A 23,483-nucleotide genomic window follows, 5' to 3' on the forward strand; every position below is an offset into this window, starting at 1 on the left:
AGCCTGCCAAGTAGCTGGGACTAGAGGTGTGCATTACCATATCCAGCTAGTGTATTTTTAGTAGGGTCGGGGTTTCAGCATGCTGGTCAGGCTGTTCTGCAACTCCTGACCTCAAGCGATCCACCCATCTTGGCCTCCAGAAGTACTGGGATTACAGGTTTGAGCCACTGCGCTTGGCCTGACTTTACACTTTCTTCTATTACTTGGACTTACTACAAGAGTAGGTTCTCTTTATAATCAGAAATAAACCATAAAGCCAGTTTTCACTCTGGAAAAGACAAATTAACTCAACCTCTGGGGAGAATTTCTAAGTTGCAGCTTCCTTTGCTAAAGGTGGCCCTCCAGGGGGGTCTCGCAGGCCTCTGTTTCCCCTGTCCAACCAGCCTTACCCCCAGCAGCCAGGGAAGCACCAGGGTACAGTGGGCTCGAAAGCCACAGGAAATGCCACTTGCCCACCCAGCCTCCCGGGGAGAAACCAGCTTCATCAGCCGTGGGGTGGCAGCTGCAAGAAGAAACCACAGAGGCTTCTCACCGTGCTTCCTCCCTCCTTTCCATTCTCCTTCATATCGAAAGAAAGAATTTGGGTATACGTAGACACCATAACCTGAATATTGAGAAGACACACACAGGTGAGCACAGACACTGAGATGAGGGATGGTCTCCAGTGTTGAAGGAGGGAGTCCAGCTCCCTCGAGGGCCTTCAAGGGGTTGGTACACATCACCTTCAGCGGCCCAGAGGCGGCCTGTGGGCTCATGAGCTCTCCTGTCGGCTGCTGGGCCGTCCATTTGCTCATTTGTTTATGTGACAAGGATGAGGACCTACTTGGTGCAGAGAAGGCAGGCCCAGTGAGAGGAGGGCTGGGTTGAAACAAGGGCAGGTCCTTGAGACAGCAGAGGTGCTCGGGAAGTGGCGAGGGACAGGTTGGGAGCCTTGCTGAGGGAGATGAGTGAGCCAGGGGAAGGCAGAGCGGGCAGCATCAGTGAGGCACACAGGGGAGGAGCAGACCCTCCCATCCCCTGCTGTGACCCTTCAGTGGTCTCCTATCCCTGGGGACAAAATCCACACTCAAACCTAAGGAGGGCCTGGTCGGCTTCAACTCCTCCCATTTGCTGGGTGTGCCACCCGCCAACTCCTGCAGTTCCTGGAATGGGTAGGGCTCCCTCCCCACCAGCTCCTCCTCGGGCACATCTTGGGGGGAGGGTTTATGGGAAAATGTCAAGGAGGAGGTCAGGGGGTTACCACAGGCTACTGTATCTGCCCCAAATCTTCTACCTGAAGATACTAGTGTAGGCTCTGCGTTCATTCCAGACCCGTTTATTTGATTCTAGAAACAGTTCCTATCAAAAGCTGCTTTTTTTTTTTTTTTTTGAGACGGAGTCTTGCTCTGTCACCCAGGCTGGGATGCAGTGGCGCTATCTTGGCTCACTGCAACCTCCGCTTCCTGGGTTCAAGCGGTTCTCCTGCTTCAGCCTCCTGAGTAGCTGGAACTACAGGCGGCACCACGCCCGGCTAATTTTTGTATTTTTTAGTAGAGACGGGGTTTCGCCATGTTGGCCAGACTGGTCTCGAACTCCTGACTTCAGGTGATCCGCCCGCCTCGGCCTCCCAAAGTGCTGGGAGTGACAGGCAAAATCTGCTTTTGAAACGAGTCCTAGCGTTTCTGGACAGCACCGGCCAGGAAGTCAGGAGGCTTAGTGCTGCTCCTGCGCCTGTCCTGGCCCCACGTCCCGGGCTTCGGGATCCCCATGGCAACCCCAGGTCCCGCTGGCTGTGAGGCTGCGGCCGGAACCCGGTCTTCCCTGCTGGGAGCAAGCGGGGGGGGACCCCCTGCAGGGCTGGGCCTGCTGCGGGAGGAGGGCTCGGGGAAGGGTGCGAGCCGGACCCGGGGAGGCGCACGGCGAGTCCTGTGGGAGTGGGGGACGCGGAGGCGGCCCCGGCTCCGCCGCGACACCTGGACCTCCACTTTCAGAGGTGAACATTTGGGGGTAGAGGGCGTAGAGCGATTGCACCCCAAACGGAGCCCAGGGCAGCCGGCGACCTGCCCCGTGGCCCGCAGTCGTTACCGTCCCGGGGCGGCCTCCTCGGCGGGTCCCGGCGCGACCCGCGGGAGCTCGGGGTGCCCTCGCCAGCCGCCGCCATCTTGCCGCCGGGGGGTTTCCTTAGCGACCAGCAACGCCCGCTTCCATTGGTCTTTGTCGCAAGGGGGTGTGGCCACGGGCCTAGTCCCTGAGCCCGCGCAATCTCTGGAGCGAAGCCAGCCGGACCCGGAGCCAGAGGACGCAGCTGCGCCTGCGCGCGTTTCCGCCGCTGTCGTGTCTTCCGCGGAGAGGCCCGCCCGCCAACGGCCTGCGCGTCTGCGCCGGAAGCGGAAATGGTTGGAGCCCTCGACCCCGCCCTCGCGCCATCTTGGGGGCCCTGGAGGCGGCGCCGCGGAGGACGGAGCGGAAGTGCTCGCTGCAGCTTCCCGGAGCCAGAGCGCAGCGCCGGCGGCCGCCCCTGCCCCGCCGTTCTCCTTCCCGCGGCCGTGAGGGAGACCGCGGCTCGGCCGTAGCGGAGCTGCGAGGTGCCAGGAAGGGCTGCGTGGCGCGGGAACGGCCGGGCAGCACCGCCTCCGCTCCTTCCGGGCTGTCAAGGCCGCGGGCGGGCGGGGCCGCGCTGAGGGCCGGGCGGGGAGGGACGTCGGGGCCAGGGTGGCCGCGGGGACCGTGTTCCCGACCCGCGGCCCTGAAGGGTACGGGTCGCGCCTCGGGGCCGACCCGGGACGAGGGGCCAGGGGGTGCGGCGGAGAGGGGCCCGGAGGTGCAGGCCGAGCCCTGGGGCCTGCGAGGGGCAGGTGAGCGGGAGAGGGGCCGGGCGGGGGCTGCAGCCCTCCCTCCCGGGCCGCGTCTTGTCCGCTTTCCCTGTTGTGCATTTGGGGGAAGCGGGAAGTCGCCGCCCCCACAGCGCTGCGAGTTGGGCTGGATTCGGGAGGGGATAGGCCCTCTCCCCATCTTGCGTCCAGGTCAGCGCTTATCTATAGGATTTAGTGTTAAGCCCTGGGCTGAAGGCGTTACTGACGGGCTCAAGGGAAACTAGTTACATCGGTTTTGATCGTATTCTAAATAGGCAATAAAATCATAAATTCTCCAGGCTGACTTAGTACTGGTCTGTGGCCCCACTGATAAAGTTATCGTTCGTTTCTCTGCCAGGTGTGTTACAGCACAGAGGGCTGCTTTCAGCCTGAGTACCTTCGGTGGGCTTTCGCCCTTTTCCCTTTGTGAAGAGTAGAGGCTGGCCGTTGGTTCTGGAAACACTTTATTTTTAGTTGGGTTGACATTTCACAGGAAATGCAGTTATCCCGTAAGTGGATGAAGGGTTCTCAGTAATTCAGACTCGCTTGGCTTCTGCCGTATGCCCGAGGTGACGGCGGTTACAGTGTGTCAGAGCCAGGTGGAGATGTAAGATGGTCAGGCCCAGAGGAGGGAGGAGCCCAAGCTGGAATGTGGCCTTGGGAAGAAGAAAGATGGGGTCTGGGAGGGCATTTCAGAGGACCGAAGAACACTAGAGGCCTGAAGCTTGGTGCACCGCTGCCAGGGGCTTTCCTAGTCCGGGAGGCATTGGGGATGGGGACGTGAAGAGAAAGGTGGTGGGAGCCAGGCTGTCAGTGCTCCCGGACGCCAGGCGGAGGACTTCATCCCAGACCAGTGCTCCTGGACCCCAGGCGGAGGACTTCATCCCAGACTTCAGTGCTTCCTGGACGCCAGGCGGAGGACTTCATCTTTACCACGCACATAGTGATGGACCACAGATGTGGATGAATGTGGCGGGCCCTAGAACAAGGCATATAGAGAGTTTTACACTTTCTGGCATGTCCTCAAGGTTTCTGCTTGGATTGGTTTTATCTCCCTTTCTGTTTTGTCTGTGACTAGACATAAAGCAGTCACCTTCAGCAGGTAATTGATGGGCTGTCTGCTATGTAATGGACTTCCAGGTGGTAGGGCCCAGCCCTGAACCAGACAAGGGACCCCTCCAGGAGCTTCATTCTAGTAGGAGAAAATTGAGAAATAAGCCAGAAAGGTATCAGGAAACAGTTGTACACAAAATAAAAACAGGGTGATGTGATGTAATGTACTGGGGGTCAGTGTGGGCGATAATGGAGGCCTCTGAAGAGGAGGTGGCCTTCAAACTGAGCAGAGAGGAGGGCTGCAGTGGGGACAGCTGCTGTGAGGGCTGGCCTTGATCTGGGAACAGGGCTGGCACTGCCTTGCCTGGATCCAAGGGTGTTCCACGGGCTGCCCAGTGACTCCTCGCAAGAGCCTCGTGAAGAAGGCACGAGAGGTGCTGTTGTCCCATTTCACAGACTGGAACCTGAGGCATCCTGGAATGGCCTGTCCTGGTCACACTGACAGAGTGACAGAGCCAGGATCTGAAAGCAGGCCGTTGGAGTCCAAAGTTCACGTTCTTGCTCCTGCCACACTACCTCAGGCTATTCCTGGTGATGTGTTCAGTCAGGGTGCAAGCTAACTGTGTGTGTTTGGTATACGTGTTGTGTGTGTCAGAGAAGCAGAATTGGCTGATGCGTTTCGAGTAGGTTTTTTACACGTTAAGCTGGAGAGTGAGACGTTCTGAACTTTGCCTAGAGAACACCCTTTGGTGGGAGAGCCGAGTATTTTCTCTCTGACATTACTCTCATACCTGCAGTCAAGTAAAAGCGCTTTAATGGGAAACAGTCTGAGTAAAATAGGGGGAAAACTGTAAGGAGCTACAAGACGAAGAATGTGATGAGTGTCTTTCAGATGGCCTGGCTTTGGCCTAAATAGGGTGGCCATTCCAGGTGGCGCATTCTAGTGTAGCCTCTATTTAAATGTGGAGTTCTCTCAGTGGAGAGTAAAAGTGCTCCTGTGTGTCTTTGGTTTACATGGCTTCGTGAGACCAAAGGGCCCCTCGGTCTCCTCGAGCTGGCCTGGCACTCCTCACGGAGGATCCAGGAATGGTGTCAGGGAGCCACATTCTGCACAGACTTGATGACGTGGAGGGAGCTGCCTGGATCACTTCCCCGCATCAGTTGTGATGGGAGAGCGGAGGCACTTGAGGGCAGGATTGCATCTGGCCCCCTCTGCCTTCCACCCGCAGGGAAGGTTTCCCTAGCGCTCCCGGGGTGGGACTGGAGGAGCGTTGGTTTCAGGAAGATGCGGGTTCCAGCTCCTGCCCACTGCGAACATGCTGATGGGCCAGGACAACGCTTTAGCTTTTGTGGGCCTCACGTTTCTTACCTGTGCGTGAGAACGATAAGACTGACGCTAAGGGTTGCCGAGGAACGATGTCTTTGCTTTCCTGTCTGGTGTTTCTTAGAGCCTCATTTTACAGATGAGGAAACTGAGGCCGGCTGCTGCGTGCTCAGAGGGTTTGTTGAAGGCCTCACAGCCGCTTAGCACAGGTGGGACTTTAGGCCAGACTTGAGACCGGAGTCTGTTTCTCTTCACTGCCCTGCCGAGGCAGCAGATGGGGGTGGCGGGGGAGGTGAGTGCACCCCTGCCATCTTCTCTAGCTCGGGCCAGCAGGCATCTCATCTTCTAAAGTAGGAATGACAACCGGCAGGCCTTGGGTGCTCAGCAGCGCTTTCCTGAAGAGCGGCAGGTCCTGGTGCCGCCTGGTCCCAGGAGTGGGTGGTGGCATGCTCGGCTGAGGAGCCAGGTAGCAGTCAGGCTTGGCTTGGCCTCTCCGGAAGCAGAGCTGTGGCGGGACCTTGGACACGTGGCTTCCACTGTGAGACTAGGTCCTTCTTGGTGAAATGTGGGTAATGATGCCCTTCACTTGGGCATCTGGGAATTAAGTGGGTGAACAGTGTGACCTCTGGCACCTGGGTTCTCAGGTGAAACCCTCAGAGCACCACAGCAGTATGTGGAAATAGGAGCAGATATGTTACTTCCACTTGCCAGATAAGAAACTGGGACACGGATGGACTCCCTGAGAGTTGTAGGTAACATTTTCCTGTTCATGGGGTGGAGGACCTGGCCCTGAGAGGACGGGACCCTTCCTGCTCCTGCCAGACCAGAGACCCAGGACAGGGCATGGAGCAGACAGGGTGCCTGGGTTGGGGGTACTCTGAGGGATCCACAGAGGATGTGGTCCCTGGAGGGAGGACGTGCAGTGCCACGTGCCATAGACCAGCCAGTGGACCCCATGGCACCAAGGCTGCTCCTGGCGCCAGTGGGGTGGACAGTGCCACCCACGCAGGTGACTGAGGTGCCGGAGTGGGAATGAGAACGCGGCCTGTGCTGGGCCCACGTGTCTAACGCTGTCCTTCCCCTCCACGGAAGCCTGTGCACCTGCTACTTTTTCCCGAACAGTTCATGATAAAAACACAAATGGTATGGACAGAATACTGAATGTTGAAGAAACCTACTTGACAGTGTTGGTGAAAATAGGGCCAAGATTTCACACCCTTGAATGCTTTTTATTGAAAAGTATTTTGTGTTTTTCTCCCAGTTACAGAATGTCTGAAGGGGACAGTGTGGGAGAATCCGTCCATGGGAAGCCTTCGGTGGTGTACAGATTTTTCACAAGACTTGGACAGGTTGGTGGGTTTTTAGTAGATGAGTGTAAATATTTGAACAAGAAACGACTCCCAGCATTTTCCGGAAGGATCTGTGTGCTGGTGTTCCTGATGTGGAGAAGTTACTTTGCCTCAGGCTCAGACTTCCTGAAGACAGCGCTCTCTTCACCGTAAAGCGCCAGCTGTGGAGAGATCGGGCTCTGAGGCCACACGTGGTCTGTCACATGCGTTTTCTGTTTTTGTTTTCCTTTTACCAACCTTTAAAAATACAAAACCCAGTCTCAGCACCCAGGCAGGACAGACACGGCTGTGGCTGCCGTTCTACTCTTGCTGTCCCTCTCCTGGCCACCCACGTCCCTGGTGCTGGGAGCCCCACCTGCCCCATGTCAGGTCGGAGGTTCTGCCCCAAGGGCAGGAGGCTCTTGTGTGGGCTGCATGTGCATTTGGTGAGTGAGGTGCCTAGAGCTGCCTTTGAACACTGGAGTCTTGGGAACCTTAGTCTCAGGAAAAGCTTGGGTCACTGGTAGTTCCAGGTGCTGAGGATCTGGGTCAAAAAAAAATTCATCACCTTAATTAAATCACATATGAAAAGCGATTGGCGATTAATGAAGTTGGGTGATGGGCATATGTGGGCTTCTATAATCTTTTTACTTTTGTGAATTTGGAAATTTCTCACAATTTGGAAATTAAATTTCAAAATAAAAAACCATACATACATATATTTGTAAAAATAAGTACATAAGACTAAGGGCTCCCTTGGTCATGTCCACAGCCGCCTGGACGCACACACATGCCGTTGTGGCTGCTGGGACTCAGGCTGTGGCCAGTGGGCCTGGGAGTGGGGCAAGGCTGGCCGCTGGCTGTAGCAGATGGGGGAGCTGACTTGAGATGTGACGATAAGGGCTGTGCTGTAGGGTGGGGACTTTGAGATGCACAGTCCTCTCTTTGGGGTGAGGCCGGGTCTTCCCCATAGTGATCCCTTTAGGCCAGCACCATGTCACAATCTCCTAGGAGATTGTTTTGTAATAGTCTTGCTTAAGAGATGAACCTGCTTCAGGAATTATTGAAAATAAACTTTGGATTAATTATAGTCACTGCTTTGTGCTGATACATAGACAATCTCTTCCTGTTGTAACTCACTCTTAGCTTTTTTAAAAATTGAAAGCCAACGCTAGCAGAAGGTACATTTTGTGGCAGGGTCAGTGCAGAAGTTACAGGGCTTGCTTCATGCTTTTGGACTCTTGTCTTTCTAGATTTATCAGTCCTGGCTAGACAAGTCCACACCCTACACGGCCGTGCGATGGGTCGTGACACTGGGCCTGAGCTTTGTCTACATGATTCGAGTTTACCTGCTGCAGGTAGGTGTGGGCTGATGTGAGTTGGCCTTGTCCATGTTACCTGGACGTGGTGCTGGTGGGGATGCTGTTGATCCAGTTTGTATTGCAGGAAATGGTCTGTAGTAATCAGTTTTCAGCTAAACGCCAAATGTCAGAAAGATCTCAGTGACTGTCTTTAACAAACAGGGTTGTTTATGATTCACCCGGAGTCCCCTCACCAGGCTCCTCACTGTACCCAGGCGGTCCTGAGCCCAGCCTGGCCCTGCCCTGGGCGTGTCCAGGCCTGGACAGTGGAGCCGCTGTGTCCCTCTGACCCTGCTGCATGATGCTGAGGACAAAGTGGTGCTCTGTGGCTGCCTCATTCCTCGGGTGAAGAGTCCATACCTTGGGTGTCATGAATGATTTGGCATCCAAAGGGTTTATTTAGCCTTTCCTGAGTTCTACCTTATATGAGGCCAAAGAGGACAGTGCAGGTTGAGACGCTGAGTCAAATAAGAGAGACGGTGACCAAAGGGGGCCTTGAAGGTTTCAAACCTTCACGTGTTTTGGGGCACCCCTAGGTCAGGCGATGTGGTCTCAGACTTCACCTTGGTGTTCCTTTACTTGCTAGTAAACACGGGGTTTCTAGGAGCAAACCTGCAAGACGGGAATTCTTTGTAGATCTTTAGAGGAGGTTATTTAATCTTATGTGTAGAGCAGGGCAGGTTGAAAGCTTTGTCAGGGCTGTTTTCTCCTCTGGGGACTGTGGAAGATTCTTCCTTGTTTACCACCTTAATTGATTTTTTTTTTTTTTTTTTGAGACGGAGTCTCGCTCTGTCGCCCGGACTGGAGTGCAGTGGCCGGATCTCAGCTCACTGCAAGCTCCGCCTCCCGGGTTTACGCCATTCTCCCGCCTCAGCCTCCCGAGTAGCTGGGACTACAGGCGCCCGCCACCTTGCCCAGCTAGTTTTTTGTATTTTTTAGTAGAGACGGGGTTTCACCGTGTTAGCCAGGATGGTCTCGATCTCCTGACCTCGTGATCCACCCGTCTCGGCCTCCCAAAGTGCTGGGATTACAGACTTGAGCCACCGCGCCCGGCCGATTTTTTTTTTTTTAATTGGAACTCGGTCCATTGTCTAATGGAAAGAATAACCTAGAAATCTTGAATCAGGGACATCAGGCAGGAGCAGGGCACAGGAAGAATGCAGCACCCACAGGTCAGTTTTACTATGTTCTTTTTTTTTTTTTGAGACGGAGTCTCGCTATGTTGCCCAGGCTGGAGTGCAGTGGCGCCATCTCGGCTCACTGCAAGCTCCGCCTCCTGGGTTTACGCCATTCTCCTGCCTCAGCCTCCCGAGTAGCTGGGATCACAGGCATGTACCACCACTCCCGGCTAATGTATTTTTAGTAGAGACGGGGTTTCACGACGTTAGCCAGGATGGTCTCGATCTCCTGACCTCGTGATCCGCCCGCCTCAGCCTCCCAAAGTGCTGGGATTACAGGCTTCAGCCACTGCACCCGGCAGTTTTACTATGTTCTAAATGAAGCTCGTGCCTCATTTGATGTGCCTTCAGGCGTGGCCTTGCAGCACGAAGATAGATACACAGACATCCAGTTAACCCTCACATCTAGTGGTTAGCCCTAAGTCTGACTCGAAAAATGTTTAGGCAGAAAGATTTCTTCTTTGTATGAGAAAGTTAAAGCGTTTATATTTTATTTATTTTTTTGAGACGGGGTCCCACTCTGTTATCCAGGCTGGAGTGCAGTGGCGAGATCTTGGCTCACTGCAACCTCCACCTCCCGGGTTCAAGCGATTCTCTTACCTCAGCTTCCCGAGCAGCTGGGATCACAGGCATGTGCCACCACGCCTGGCTAATTTTTGTATTTTTAGTAGAGATGGGGTTTAACCATGTTGGCCAGGCTGGTCTTGAACTCCTGACCTCAGGTGATCCACCCACCTTGGCCTCCCGAAGTTCTGGGATTACAGGCGTGAGCCACCACACCCGACTGAGAAATGTAAGGCTTTTAAAATTGAGAATGCAGTTCTGGCTTCTAATGGGATATACTTAATCATTTTAAAAATGAATTAGTTGCAAGTGTGCTGCACTCAGGCATCTTGGCGGAGTTCTCCCACTCTGCGTCTCTGGAGGAAGGCTTGGCTCAGGCTCTCTTTTCTTGATTGCCCAGTTGTGGATTTCTTCTGGGCAAAGGTTTTGCCCTCCTGGCAGAGTGTGTTTGGCAGTGTGAATTGTCTGTTAGAGGAACATCAGCTAGCATACCTCCAGTCACAGTTGACATTCTGTCTTCTGTTTCTGATGAACCTGCTCCTGGTGGGGGCTCTGGGCCAGCATTGCTCGGGTGCCCGGGCCACCCGAGCCCGTGGTGTAGCTTGAGCATGTGCTTCTTGAGAAAAGCCTCCTTTTCTGCTGCGCTCCTTGTGGGGCGTCTGTGGCTTCGGGGATTACGTGCGTCTAACTGGACCCTTGAAGAGCTTTGCTCATTTGGGGCCCCGCTTGTCCTCTTAGTTTCAGTACCCACAAAGGATAATTTGAGATAAATTGTTATCATGGGATTTCACTGTATTTCATTGTCGTTGCTGTAAGTTTTGTGTGTTTTAAGATCAGTTGAAGTTGAGAGTGAACTGGAGTGCAAACATGAACTGACTCAGGCCGATGGACGGTTGGAGCGCACCACTGACTCTCTTTCCTTCTCTTTCAGGGCTGGTACATTGTGACCTATGCCTTGGGGATCTACCATCTAAATCTTTTCATAGCTTTTCTTTCTCCCAAAGTGGATCCTTCCTTAATGGAAGACTCAGGTAGGGTAGCGGCTGTGCACTGGGCTGTGTGGGCAGGTTGGGCCTTTTTTTTCCAATGGGATTGTCCAGTGTTCTTTGGAAACACCCGAGACTCTTCTCTTGGGGTTGAAATGTACTTGTAACGTTGGGTGATCAGGATACGTTTGTAGAACGACTCTTCAAACCCTCCTGATAGCCACGAAGTGGGTGGTCACTCTTTTCCCACTTTGCAGATGAGGAAACTGAGGTGTACTGGGTTAGGTAATGTGTTCAAGGTCACATGGCACCACAGACAGTGGGGGTCTGAGGCAGATGGTCCAACTCTGGCCCCTATCCCACCCCAGTCAACGGCCCCTTTCAGAATCAGTGGAGGCGGCCATGATGAGGTTACCTTTTCCCATAGCCAGAGGGTTCCACAGGCAGCTCACTGTGGTGCACAGAGACTGCTAGGACCCTGATGCCAACATCAGGTCGGGTCAGGCTTTGGGCGGCCTCTGGTTTCTGAGGAGCTGTGAGCTGAAGTGTTCCTGGCGCTTCGTGCTCCATGCTTGGAAGACTCACGGTGCTCCTGGGTCTGCCTGGGCCAGGTAGGGGCCCTGAGTTCATGCCTGACTGGCCAGCCCCAGGGGAGGAACAAACAACTGCTTTCCAGGACATCGTGGCCACTGCGGGAAAACCCACATGCAGCTCCCTGCCAGGATCCTCCTCCTCCGGGGAACCTGCTGTTAGGGAGCAGGGTGTGCTCTCATTGTGTGGCCAGAAGCCTGTGAGTCTTCTGGGTAGGGTATGTGATGAGAAGATTGATGGAACATAGCTCCTCTCATTTGTTGCTATTTGGAGAAGACTAGAAAATAATAAAGAGCCCCTTTCCTGTAGGCCTCAGTTTTCCCATCTGTAAATGGGGAGCGGCACCCGTCCGGGTGGGAGGTGGGGTAAGAGCGGGCTTGGCACAGCTGCTGGTGGGACAGGCCTGGTGCCCGGGTTCCACGGTCAGCACATCCTCTGCCCCGCCCTGTTCTCTGCCGCTTGCTTTTTGTGTTAATTTGCCTTTGTTTTCTTTCTGTGCCTATACGTGGCACAGCTGACATGTTCTGGAGGTTTATATGTGGTTGAATTATTTGTGCATTGAAAACGCATGGAGGTCTTTAAAAACGTTTTGATAGCACTTTCTGAAAGCAGTGAACTGGGTGTGTCAGTTGACCACAGACCCCCATTTTCTCTTTGGTTACCCGATACAAATCTCGGTTTAGATTTGTGAGGCCTGCTAGTCCGAAGCCTTGCGGGGAAATGGTAGAAATGAAAAGAGGCTGCCCCTCCCTGATGGTTGCTTTGCCTTGCAGATGACGGTCCTTCGCTACCCACCAAACAGAACGAGGAATTCCGCCCCTTCATTCGAAGGCTTCCAGAGTTTAAATTTTGGTGAGCTAATTCTTCACGGTATTTGAAAAGAAAAATTGTGCTCAAGGGTGGCTGAGACTGAGACTACACTGATTTTTGTTGAAATTTTGTTCAAGTCACCCGAAAGATGACTGCTGTGCTGGGCTGGGCACAGGGGGAATCACAGGGGCTCTCACTGGAAGGCCACTCACTACCTTGCCGCGTTCTCGTTTTCAAGTCAGCACCAGTGCCCCGGAGGCTGGCGGAAAGGAGGCTGACTCTGGGATGGAGTGCGCACTGGCTCCTGTGGTCGTGGCCTGGGGAGGGCAGGCCCTGCCCCCAGTCTCCGTCCTCCCTCCTTCCTCTCTCCCATCCCCAGCCCTGTGGCTCCCTGTGGCTGGCAGAGGGGGACTAGCCGCCTCCTGGAGTCATTTTTGAGAGGAGTCTGAGCCGAGGTGCCCGTATCTGCACGGGTAGGCAGAGGTGGGTGGCGTAGCCGTCAGAGGGATGGGAGCTCTGTGGCTGCATCTGTTTGTCCTGTCCCTCATACCCCACCCTGGGGGTACAAGAGGAACCTAAGTCTGTTGGATCAGTAAAGTGAAGGAGCCTGCTGAGCTCGTGGGGCTCCACACCTTGACTTTGCAGCCCCAGATGGAGTGGGGGACAGAAAGATCAGGGGCCCTGGAAGCCACCAGAGGCTTGGAGTCGGAAGGGAGAGCTGAGACTCAAGGGCGATGGCATCTCTTGGCCATGTGCTGGGGCGGGAGGGAACACTGGTGGCCATGCCACAGTGACAAGGTGAAGGCCCTGGATGGTCCACAAGACACAGCCTGGGTTTCTCTCCAGATCGCAGGCCCAGCCAGCAGGCATGGGGCCCCCAGCCTCAGCACTAATGCTTTATACTTTGTGTAGTTTTAAGAAGAATTGTACGCTTCAAGGGAGTAAGAGAAGGACGTCTCTGTGGTGAGGGCAGTACAGTACATTTCTGTGAGCTACATGCAAAGGGTCATGCTGCTGCTGTGCCCAGGGTAGACCCCTCCTTTCCACAGGGATGCTTCTGTTTGCGGGGACGGTCGGTGCAGCTGCAAGGCTGGAGGCGGCCGGCAGGTGCCCGGTGCTGGCTGCAGACGCTGCGCTAACCTTCTCTCCCCACTTGAAGGCACGCAGCTACCAAGGGCATCCTTGTGGCTATGGTCTGTACTTTCTTCGACGCTTTCAACGTCCCGGTGTTCTGGCCGATCCTGGTGATGTACTTCATCATGCTCTTCTGTATCACAATGAAGAGGCAAATCAAGGTAAAGCAGAGGCACTGCCGCCACGCCGGCCGCAGTCGCTGTTCTGTTACCTGCAGCATGGGGGAGCCGTGGTGGGCTGTGGCGGGTGGTGGCAGAGTCTGCCTGGTGTGAATGTGGAGCTCAGTGGCACTGTCTTGTGTGTGACGAGGACACTGCTCCGTTCCCAGCACAGCCGGTGAACTAAACGGAGAGCGCATCTGTCGGAGCGGGTGGGCTCTTGGTGGAAGCTTTGTGGGAGCTGAACGGGAGAGCCCCAGCGTGTGCAGTGTCCCAGTGGCTCCTCTTAGGGGGCCCAGCACCCTGCGCCAGCCTGCCCGAGGAGGAGGGCATTAGGGGGAAGTTAGCTGAGACTGCGGACTGACCCCTCGATGGCATGGCCTTGCTGCTGCAGGCCTCACTCTGTGCTCAGGGGTGTTGGCTGCAGAGAGGGCCCTGGGCCACCTCACATCCCCCTTGCCCTTCCTCCATAGGAGGCTCAGGAAACACTGGGATTGATGGGGTTTCAAACCTAGGCCTTGTGGGCTATGGAAGGCCTTGCTGTGTTGACGTGGGCGCAGGAAGCCACTGGGGCCCCAATTCCACTTGTCTGATGTATAGAAAAGATGGGGGCCTTTGGCCGCTCCCATGTGGGGACAGTGTGGCTGGTTGGAGAGCGCTTGTGCAGTGACTGAGTCTGTGCTTCTCTCCCCAGCACATGATTAAGTACCGGTACATCCCGTTCACACATGGGAAGAGGAGGTACAGAGGCAAGGAGGACGCCGGCAAGGCTTTTGCCAGCTAGAAGCGGGACTGAGGCTGCCTCACGTGTTGCAAGAACGGTTTTGAGCCATTGTTAACAATGCCTTTTTTCTTCACATAAAGTAGTTGATTACGAGGGAGTTGAATTTTCTTTTTAAAAAGGAGCTTCAATGATTTGTAACTGAAATATCAGGTTCTTGAAGAAACTGGCACTTAAACCAAATCGCATGGATTTCTTTTTCAGTGACGTTCAAGTGTTTCTCACGGATGGAATTCTAGTCAGCTGCAGGCAGGAAGCCAGGCGGGTGGAGCCCATGGGAGCAAGGGCGAGTGGCCGGTCCCCCCCGGTGCCAGGTGGGCAGGCAGGAGCGAGGCCTGCGAGGGAGGAATGGGCCGCTCCCCACCAGCCGCCTTCCCCACCAGCCACAGGTGTGCCAGCCACTCCACAGAGCCCGAGTGATGATCTAGCCTGATTCCTGCGTGTCTGAAAGAGACGTTTTAAAGATGATTGTCAAGTAACTGTGTGGGGTTCTAATGCCAGTTTCCTAATCCATCTCACTGGAGATGTTTAAAGTTGGTCTCTATCCTAATGACTCAAAACTTTGTTCTTAACTACCATGATTGCTTTTGAGGGCCCAGAATTATAAATATATATTATATTTTAATTGTTTGAGATTATTTTGACACATTTCTTTGATATGTAAAGAGTGTTTTGTTTTTAATTTAAATTTGTCCTCATGCAACCCCCATGAGGGGCAGCGAAGCTGGCGGCGAGCAGACTGGCTTTGTGGGTTCAGCACTCGGCACCCCACTGTGGGGGGAGAGGTAGAACCCACTTGCATGTCAGCGTTTTTGATGTGATAAAATACTCAACATCTTACCAAGTGATTTTAACTCCACCTTTATTAAGGTCTTTATCTAAAACACGACAGTCGCTGGACACAAGAAAGCCTGACTTGCGTTCGGCCTTTCCGAAAGGTGAACCCATTTTGCCAACAGCAGAACATCATAGCTGTGGTCCCAGATGAGACACAGACGCGAGTGAAGGCCTCTCCTGGGTCCCGGGCTGCTCAGGCACCTCACTCTGGGCGGTGTGTCCTGTCTTAGAATTTACACGGTAAAAGATGATTGTCTGGATTTTCTTGTGCCAGTATTTGCATATCCGACATTGAGCTCCGCTCTTAAGAGGCCCCGTTCAAGCTTGTGGGTCCCTGGCCCAGGATAGCAAGTGCTGCTCCCAGGTGGTACTTCTGGTACTGTGTTGAGACACTTGGATTCTCAGACTCCAGACAGCAGTGTCTGTCACTTTTCATACTGTTTTCCTAAGCGCTCAGGCCTAAGATGTGACAGGAGGTTGCATGCACTTGGCCAGAGCACAGTGTGAATCGAAGGACTGGGTGCTGACGGATGGAGCCACAGTGGCATCTGCCCACCCAGCTGCAGCCCCCAGGGCCTCTCTTGGTGCTCCTCCCAGTTTAGAGGGTCACAGCCTCCCCACCCCAGCCGCTGGTAAGCTGACCTTGACGAACCCGGGAATACAGGGTCATCCTCATTCCTAAGTCAAACAGCAGGACATGGTTTGCGGGGGTCTTTGCTGGAAGCCGGTGCTGCTGGCCAGGCCTCGGCCTTGCCGACAGGTCAGTAGGGAAATGGGGCATATGCCCTCGAGGCATTTTTAACACTGCGCTTTAGGAAATCTCAAGTTCCATCTTGTTATTAATGTGCCCACATTTGGTGGAGTGAGTTTATTAAAGATGCCTACAGTGAAGTCTCTGGCACAGGTTAAATGCAATTTTGAAAACCTGGAAATGTCAAATGGAGGCAGGAAATAGGCTGGGGCCGAGCTGAGGGGCTAAGCACAGCAGTGACGCTGGGTCAGCAGGTTGCCTACCCAGCGGGCCCCCAGGAGAAGGCTTGGGCGCCCTGGCAGCCCCCAACCCCCAGGACCTGGCACGTGAGTGCATTTGGGTCAGGAGGAGAGCTCTGTGTGCATGTCAGGCCCGAGATGCAGATTTCTGTTTTCGGAAACTGGAAGCAGCCTTGATGTGTTTTGAAGGTGTGTGCCAAATGCTTCAGATGGAGGTGCTGACCTTGGTTGGTTTCTCTGCCCAGCTACTCTGGGGGAGAGCCTGACCGCCTCCGATGGGGGCCGTGGGACTGCTGTTCTCACCACACTGGCTGAAGCAAACCGCCAGCCCCCCCGTGCCCCATCCCAACTCAACATGCACTCATTCAGTCCATTGCCTTAACACAAGCCTGATGGAACCATTTTCTCACAATATAAATGAATAAAGTGTCTTCTGGCCTACTTCTGAATTACTTCTCAACTGTATGGTTTGGGGAAGGGAGGGAAACCTAAAATCCTGTCCAAATAAGTGAAATTCCTGAAGAAGTGGCTGAGTCATACCAGGTTGGGGTTAGCGCCCCTCCCAGGGCTGAGAAAGCAGTCACGGACAGCTTTCTGTTCTCTCCCGGGGTGGCTGGGTTAGTATCTTACATGATAGAAAACCTGTGAGAATGTTCTAATTTCTCTGCAAGTAAGGTTCATCTTGAGACTAAATCTTGGCGTTCAGACTTCCGTAGAAGTCATCTGTGTCCAGGCCCACCTGGGCGCCGGCTCAGCGGTAGTGCCGAAGGTAGATGAGCTTCTGGAGAGGGAACTTCTCCCGGCAGAGAGGACACTCCGCCTGCAGAGAGGAGGAAGTGGTCACAGCAGCTGGGGCCACTGGGCCGTGCCCGTCCCCATCAGCATCTCTTGTCCTGTCCACATTCTCTGCCCATGACATGGAACATAAATGTTGTATTTCCTTCAACTAATGACCAAGAAAGCCAGCCTTTTTTCAGAAGGCCGAGTCCCAGTGGGGGCCGGGGCGTGGCTGGGGGCGTGGGGCTCGGCTGGGAGGTTCCCTCCTGCTCTCGCAGCTGACAGCCCAGGAAGCCCAGCTCTTGGGAAGACATGTCACTCTCACCCTGCCGGCATCTTCCATGGGTGTGATTCAGTGTGCTAGGGTTTCCAAGTGTGGTGAGGAGCCCAGGAGGAAGGGCATGCTGGGGTGCATGGGGGAGGTGTGGGGCCTTTCAGGGTCGGCCGCTGCCCCAACCTGTGTTCAGCAAAGTCTCAATACGCGTGAATTTGGAACTTTAACCCCCACAACGACCCCACATCTGACCTACCTGGGAGCCTTGAAAAAGACGCCCATCTCTCTACTCTAAACCTGAAGGGTGCTCAGAGCCAGACTCCCCGCTGCTGCAGCCAGGTGTGTCTTGCCAGCGCAGCCGCTGAGCCATCTCAGGACCCCAGCAGGCTCCCACCTCACCTTGCTGCTGCACCACGCGGTGATGCACTCCCAGCAGAACAGGTGGCCGCAGGGCGTGGCTGTCGGGTGCCTGCGCTCCTCCAGGCACAGGGTGCACAGGGGGTTTCTGGAAACGGCTCTCTCCTCCAGGGAGCCCCTGGGGAAGGTGGGGCAGAGCGTCAAGGTGGGTGCACCTTACAGGTCCTTGTGAAGTGTAAAGGACACCCCCAGCCCCCATGTGTGGCCCCCGCGCGCACCTGCGGTGAGACAGGCCGCGGTGCAGCCTCCACTCCTTCCTGGCTCGCTGCCGCTGCCTGAAGCCATACAGCTGCAGCCCCACGGACAGCACCAGGTGCAGCAGCGAGACGACCCCCAGCAGCCTGTAGCTAACACGGGCCCTCAGGTCCTCCCCGGGCAGGCTGCGGACACGGAGCTGTAAGGCAGACAGTGTCACACCCATCAGGACCCTGAGGGGATCTGGCCTCAGCGCCTGCTGGGAGGGTCAGTTTGCACGGAGTGTGTTAGAACCAGGCCTCTCCCTGGCACTGGGAGCGCCCTGCAGAAACGATCAAGACGGGCAGGTTCAGGGAGTCTGAACCGCTTCACAGCCTAGCATGACGGAAAGGCCTGAGCTCCAGACCGGCCTTGGCATTGTCAGCGCAGAGGGAGTCTTAGCACTGGCGGAGGGGGTGAGGACATGGGGAGGTCCAGGGACCACCTCTCCGAAAGGGATGGGCGGGGGAGCAGACATGTTGGGCTGTAGACGCTGCCCACCAGCTACCCTGCTGCAAGGCACATGGCCCCAGGGACACTGCTCCCCACCTCATGCTGCTGGTGACGTGTGTAGCTTCTGGCCGTGTCACTGAAGGACAGCTGGCTGCCCTCGGCTTCCCGTGTCCCTTTCCACTGGCTGGGAAATGGAGACAGCCAGATGGCCTCGGCCCAGGGCCGGGAACCACATACAGAGGTGGCAGGTCACACCGCCAGTGTGGGCCCTGGGTGTCCAGCCACTTCCTGGCTGTCCTAGGAGACAGGGAGCCTCCCAGCTGGTTTGAGCCCCGTTTCCAAGCCCCTGTCACAGCAGCTCAGCAAATCCCTCACTAACATGGACAGGGCGAGGAACTGTGTCAAATATGCGGGAGGCTGGGTATGCTAAGAATGAAGGCCTGACCACTGGCTCTGTGATGAGGAGATCACTGTGGCCTCCTGTTTAGGGTGTGTGGAGATGGGGTCGCCTGGCAAGTGGGGGCTGAGGGGCCTAGTGCAGCTCTAGGGACAGAAGACAGGGGGTTCCTCAGCGGGCTGTTCTAGAAGGAGCTCGTGCAGCAGTGGCTCTGGTGGGCCAGGGTCTAACGCTGTGGCAGATGGACATGGTGTCAGGACCATTGGGGAGGCTTCGTTGCTGAATCTGGAAGCAGGAGCGTTAGCTAGGGGTTAGGATGGGCAGAGGTGCCGACGGCTGCGGAGGGGAGAAGGTGGGAACAGCCATCTGATGGGGCAGACTGCTGGGCCAGGCACGGGTGAGGGGTGAGGGGCTGGGGCTGGGGCTGCAGTATGTGCTCCCACACTCTCTGGGAGAAGCTGCTTGTTCCTCACAGCAGTGACATGGGCAGTCATGGGCCGAGGTTTAGGGATCTGTGGTGAGGCGTGACCCAGGGCCCCCTGGTCAGTAAAAAGCTGAGTGCAGGGCCTGGTGTCCACGTGGGGCTGCAGCAGGAGCCCATTCTACCCTCAGGGTCTGGATTTCCTTGGATCTTTCAGCCAAGTGTAACTAAACAAAACCTGCCTTTTTTCCAAGCAGAGGATTTGGGTTCCTGCCTTGACACAGGTTCTGGGTGTGGAACCCTGTTGGCTGAGAGGCCTGGAGGGCCAGCTCTGTGCACACACCCAAGTCCAATGGGGGTGACAAGGGTGGCCGAAGCGGCTGTGCCCTCAGCACCTGCTACTTACGTACGTGATCCCCGTGAGCCTCTTGGCCAGGTGGTAGAAGACACCGTGGATGTAAAACCAGGCAACATGTAGCCGCTGGAGGCAGGAGAGGCCCTGTCTGAGGACGAAGGCCGCCCGCAGCAGCGCCCTCCTCTGTTGCTCGGTCAGGGTGGCCGTGTGGTGACGCACCCAGCGCCGCACCCCTGAGCAGCTACGCCTACCTGGCACCAGGCTCCCCTGCGAAGGCCGCCCACCGTCAGGATCAGCCTGCAACTCCTGCTCTAGGGGGAGTAGGACCTTGTCCAGCAGGTAGGGCAGGACGGCATGCAGCGTCACCAGCACGCCACGGCGCAGCCAGGAGGGCACACGTGTCTGTGACGGGTCCACCTGGACGATGCTGACGTACTCCTCCCCCAGGGTCTGGTAGCCTGCAAGGAAGAGGATGGGTATGTGGACCCTGAGACTGCTGCCTCGGGGACAGGCTCCCGGCGCCCCTGCCAGCCGACCCTCTGCTGGCTCCTGTCAATAGCTCCATCTTGTCGCCCTTGAACCCACTGCCACCCCGCGCTGGCCGAGGCCAACAAGACCTTCTGCTGCTAAGCCCACCATGACCTCAAGCAGCACATGACAGGCCTGGCCAACGGCTGCTCTCAGCTCCTGGGGCCTTGGCTGGCCGGTGTCCGGTGTCCCTCTCTCTCCTGGCTTCTCCCCAGGAGTCTCTGCTCCTTCCCCTTTCTCCCTAGCTGTCCCCGCCACCTCCCCCGGCCCAAGCACTTGGATCCAGTCCCGTGGCTCTCCGCCAACTGCACAGCTGGCACCACCCGATTATGCCCAGCCTGGACCTGACTTCAGTGCCAGCCATCCAGTTCGGCCACCTACCTGACATTGCCATGTATCCTCAGATGAGCACCCCCAATTCCATCCCTGCCAAGATAGCTTCCAGCTCCCCCACCCAGAAAAGTCTGCTCCCCCTTCGCATCTCTGTGGATGGCAACACCAGGCCTCCAGTTCCTGAGGTCAAGCCCAAGGGGCACCCTGCATGCACCTTCCTTGCGTGTTTCAGCCCCTCACTGCTGCCCCTGCTCTGTACCACCACCATCCCATGGGGGACTGTCAGCCTCTGTAGTCTCCCTGAGCCCAACTTTGTCCCCTGAGGTCTGGTCTTAGCCAGTGGTTGGCCTCTCCCCTGCCCAAGTCCCTGCAATGCCCCAAGCCTTGCACAGGGAAAGCTACGGGCTTAGAAAACCCACGAGCCCCCGGGATCACCCCACAGACGGCCAAGGACGTGTTCTTCTCAGGGCCTTTCCCAGCTGCTTGCTCTGCTGGTCTGGAAAATGCTCTTCCCCAAGACGTGGTCTTTCTCTCTAAGAGCCCCTCGATTCCCAAGATGCCCTGTGACGCAGCCACATCTGTCTCCCACCCACCGAGCACGCCCTCCATGGCAGCAGGATGCCCAGGGGGAGCCCCTCATAGGGAACCAGGCTGGCGCTCCGTGGTCCTTGCTGCATGCTGAGCTGGGGTTAGGAGCCTGGGAGCCTCTTCAACAACTCCCTCTCCAGGGTGGCGACCAGCCTGGGCCACAGGCCCGCCACTGCGCCGCCAGGGCACTGTCACGAGCACCGCACACTATGACACAGCTCAGCACTGTTGCTCCACCAGGGCACTCTGACAGGGGCACTGCACCCTATGACATGGCTCAGCACTGTGACTCACTTGTGCTACCAGGGCTGGCCACTGAGAAATGGGTCTCAGTGGCACCTGGGTGGGTCCCCAGGGACACACAAAGGCTGGAAAAATGGGCTCTCTGCTGGGAGCTGACACCTCGTCTCCCTCGGAGCAGCACCTCCTGCACTTCCCTGAGGCAGCCTCACCCGGGCCAGCTCCGGGAGCTTCTCACACTGCTGGGCAGCCCCCTGGCCACCGTCCCCCGGACTTGGTGTGTGTGGCTGTCCTCAGTCCTGAGGACCAGTGGGGGCTTCTACCTGCAAGTGTGGTAAGGCCAAAGTAGGCCACATCTGAGAGCAGCTCAACCTCCTTCCTCCACTCCAGCCACTTCCTCGCACCTGAGAGGAGAAACAGTATTACTCTGGGGCAGCTGGTGGGCATGCCCTGAGCACGAGGGACCATAGTCCTCCCCGAGTTGTCTAGGCCCAGATCCAGTCCCATCCCTTCCATGAAGCCAACACTCTGTCCCCGGCCTCCCTCTCTGCTTCTGTCTCCAGAGGCACCACCTTGTCTCCACCTTGACCTGCCTTAGCGTGAGCTGCAGACAGTCTGCTAAGAACCTCCCACCTGCGCCCATCTCTCGCGCTGGGATTCCCCTGAGCAACCATTCTAGGGCCTATGAGGGCAACATGGAAAGACGGTCTGGGGTAGTAAGAGTACAGGCCAGAGGCCAACTGTCTAGCATCAAATAGCAGCTCTCCAACTTCCTGGCTGTGAGGTCTTTCTGGAATCTCAATTTGCTCATCTATCAGAAGAGGAATAGTAAGTCCTACCTGTAGGGATGTTTGAAGATTCAATGAGTTAATATTTGTAAAACACCGGGAACAGTGTCTGGCACAGGGCTAAGTGCCCAGTGTATTGTAAAATAAATATGGACACACAAAAAAAATTCTTGTCACTCTCCTGTTCAGAATCTGCCAATGGCTGTCTACCTGATACCCACGGCCCTCCTGGCAGGGAGCCTGGCTGTCCTCTGATATTTACCCATGCTCTTCCTGTCCCACAGCACTGTTCCTGCTGCCATGACACCCCTGCCACTGGGCTCTAGTGCCACTGCTGCACTAGAAATGTTCTGCTGGGAGTTGATGCCTTTAACAACTGCCTGCCCCACCCCCAAAGACTTGATGGCATTGCCTTTTTTTTTTTTTTTCTGTCCCCCAGGCTGGAGTGCAGTGGCGTGATCTCGGCTCACTGCAACCTCCGCCTCCCGTGTTCAAGTGATTCTGTCTCAGCCTCCCGAGTAGCTGGAATCACAGGCACATGCCACCATGCCCAACTAATTTTTGTATTTTTAGTAGAGACGGGATTTCATCATGTGGCCCAGACTGGTCTCGAACTCCTGACCTCAAGTGATCCGCCCGCCTGGGCCTCCCAAAGTGCTGGGATTACAGGCCTAAGCCGCCGCACCTGGCCTTTTGTGTGTGTGTGTGTGTTTTAATCGGTGATGGGGTCTGGCCCAGGTTGGAGTGCAGTGGCACAATCATGGCTCACTGCAGCCTCATCCCTTGGTCTCAGGCGATTCTCTTGCCTCAGCCTCCTGAAGAGCTGGAATTACAGACGCCACTATCACGCCCGGCTAATTTTCAGATTTTTTGTAGAGACGGAGTCTTGCCTTGTTGCCCAGTCTGGTCTCAAACTCCTGGGCTCAAGGGATCCTCCCGCCTCCGCCTCCCAAACTGCTGGGATGACAGGCGCTGCTTCATTGAGTACACTGGCTTCTGTACTCAGCTCACGGCCTGGTGAGGCAGGTAGGGCCTGGCTGAGCCTACCCTGGGATCAGAAGGGCGAGGGGCCTGGGCAGGTGGTCAGGCCTAGGAAAGGCCGGGGTCAGTGTGAACCGGACCGAGGTATGAGGCGTTTGCGCCGCGGGCGCGCCGATCCCTCTGCTCACAGGGGAGGAGCGGAGGGAGGCCTGAAGCACTTGCCAAAGCCGCACACCTGGAGGGGACAGAGCCTTCCCCAGCCGCTGCCCTGACCTGGGGACGGGAAGGGCTGGGGCGGGAACTGGAGGCCCACGCAGGTCCCCCGCGGTGTCTGCGACCTGTGCCTCTGGGGCCACCTGGGCAGGGAGGGCAAGAGGTGCCCCGCACATCCCTGAATGGCCGCAGGGCAGGCGAAGGAGACTGCCAGGTCCCAGGTGGTGGGACGGGCCCAGGCGACGGTGACCACACACGGTGGACACCCCGCCTCCATGAGGGGCAACTCCCCCTGGGCCGCTTGCGAGGACATCCGGCCGCGCCCGGCCCTCACCCGCCAGGCTGTGCAAGGCGCCGCCCGCCGCGCTCCGCAGCCCACCGCGGTAGTACTCGTCCTTCTGCGCCGCGCGGATCACCTCCGGGGGGCTGGCGGCGGCCGGGGCCATGGCCGTGAGTTCAGGTGGTCCCGAGAAGCCACGCTGGCCACGCCCACAGCCACGCGGGCGAGACCTGATGACATCACGACGTGGCTCGGCGTACGGCGCAGACCTTGCGTCA

The 23,483-nt window shown here is 56.4% G+C and overlaps 3 protein-coding genes across 9 annotated transcripts in view; 1 reads left to right on the plus strand and 2 right to left on the minus strand.

Moving 5' to 3' along the window:
* The window catches only part of MORN1 (MORN repeat containing 1), a 68,345-nt gene extending 65,936 nt beyond the window's left edge, over nt 1-2,409 (minus strand). The window contains exons 1-2 of one of the 2 annotated variants that reach the window (XM_010352587.2): nt 2,065-2,409; nt 533-604 (exon numbers count right to left, since the gene is read on the minus strand). In XM_010352587.2, the coding sequence (XP_010350889.2) occupies nt 533-604; nt 2,065-2,140 (148 nt within the window). In that variant the 5' untranslated portion in view covers nt 2,141-2,409. The remainder of the gene's footprint in view (nt 1-532; nt 605-2,064) is intronic. The other variant, XM_030943032.1, reaches the window with a different exon arrangement.
* RER1 (retention in endoplasmic reticulum sorting receptor 1) lies at nt 507-16,367 on the plus strand. Of its 4 annotated transcripts, none has more exons than XM_030912578.1 (7): nt 507-629; nt 6,470-6,557; nt 7,790-7,894; nt 10,571-10,670; nt 11,990-12,068; nt 13,186-13,321; nt 14,013-16,367. In XM_030912578.1, exons 2-7 carry the CDS (start codon nt 6,477-6,479, stop codon nt 14,100-14,102), a joined length of 591 nt encoding a protein of 196 aa, XP_030768438.1. In that variant the 5' UTR covers nt 507-629; nt 6,470-6,476; the 3' UTR covers nt 14,103-16,367. The 4 variants fall into 4 exon arrangements, with proteins under 4 accessions (XP_030768438.1, XP_010350893.1, XP_010350894.1 ...); XM_010352591.2 differs by lacking the exon at nt 507-629 and adding an exon at nt 2,374-2,564; XM_010352592.2 differs by lacking the exon at nt 507-629 and adding an exon at nt 2,637-2,834.
* PEX10 (peroxisomal biogenesis factor 10) lies at nt 15,795-23,483 on the minus strand. 3 transcript variants are annotated; one of them, XM_030912576.1, is made up of 7 exons: nt 23,260-23,434; nt 21,267-21,347; nt 19,582-19,712; nt 19,306-19,380; nt 17,613-17,788; nt 17,377-17,512; nt 15,795-16,746 (listed from the first exon to the last, which is right to left on the minus strand). In XM_030912576.1, the coding sequence occupies exons 1-7, from the start codon at nt 23,369-23,371 to the stop codon at nt 16,678-16,680; spliced, it is 780 nt and encodes a 259-aa protein (XP_030768436.1). In that variant the 5' UTR covers nt 23,372-23,434; the 3' UTR covers nt 15,795-16,677. The 3 variants fall into 3 exon arrangements, with proteins under 3 accessions (XP_030768436.1, XP_010350891.1, XP_030768437.1); XM_010352589.2 differs by having other exon boundaries at nt 19,306-19,712; nt 23,260-23,483; XM_030912577.1 differs by lacking the exon at nt 19,306-19,380.

Source organism: Rhinopithecus roxellana, chromosome 12, assembly GCF_007565055.1.
Source record: "Rhinopithecus roxellana isolate Shanxi Qingling chromosome 12, ASM756505v1, whole genome shotgun sequence".
Lineage (NCBI taxonomy): Eukaryota > Metazoa > Chordata > Mammalia > Primates > Cercopithecidae > Rhinopithecus > Rhinopithecus roxellana.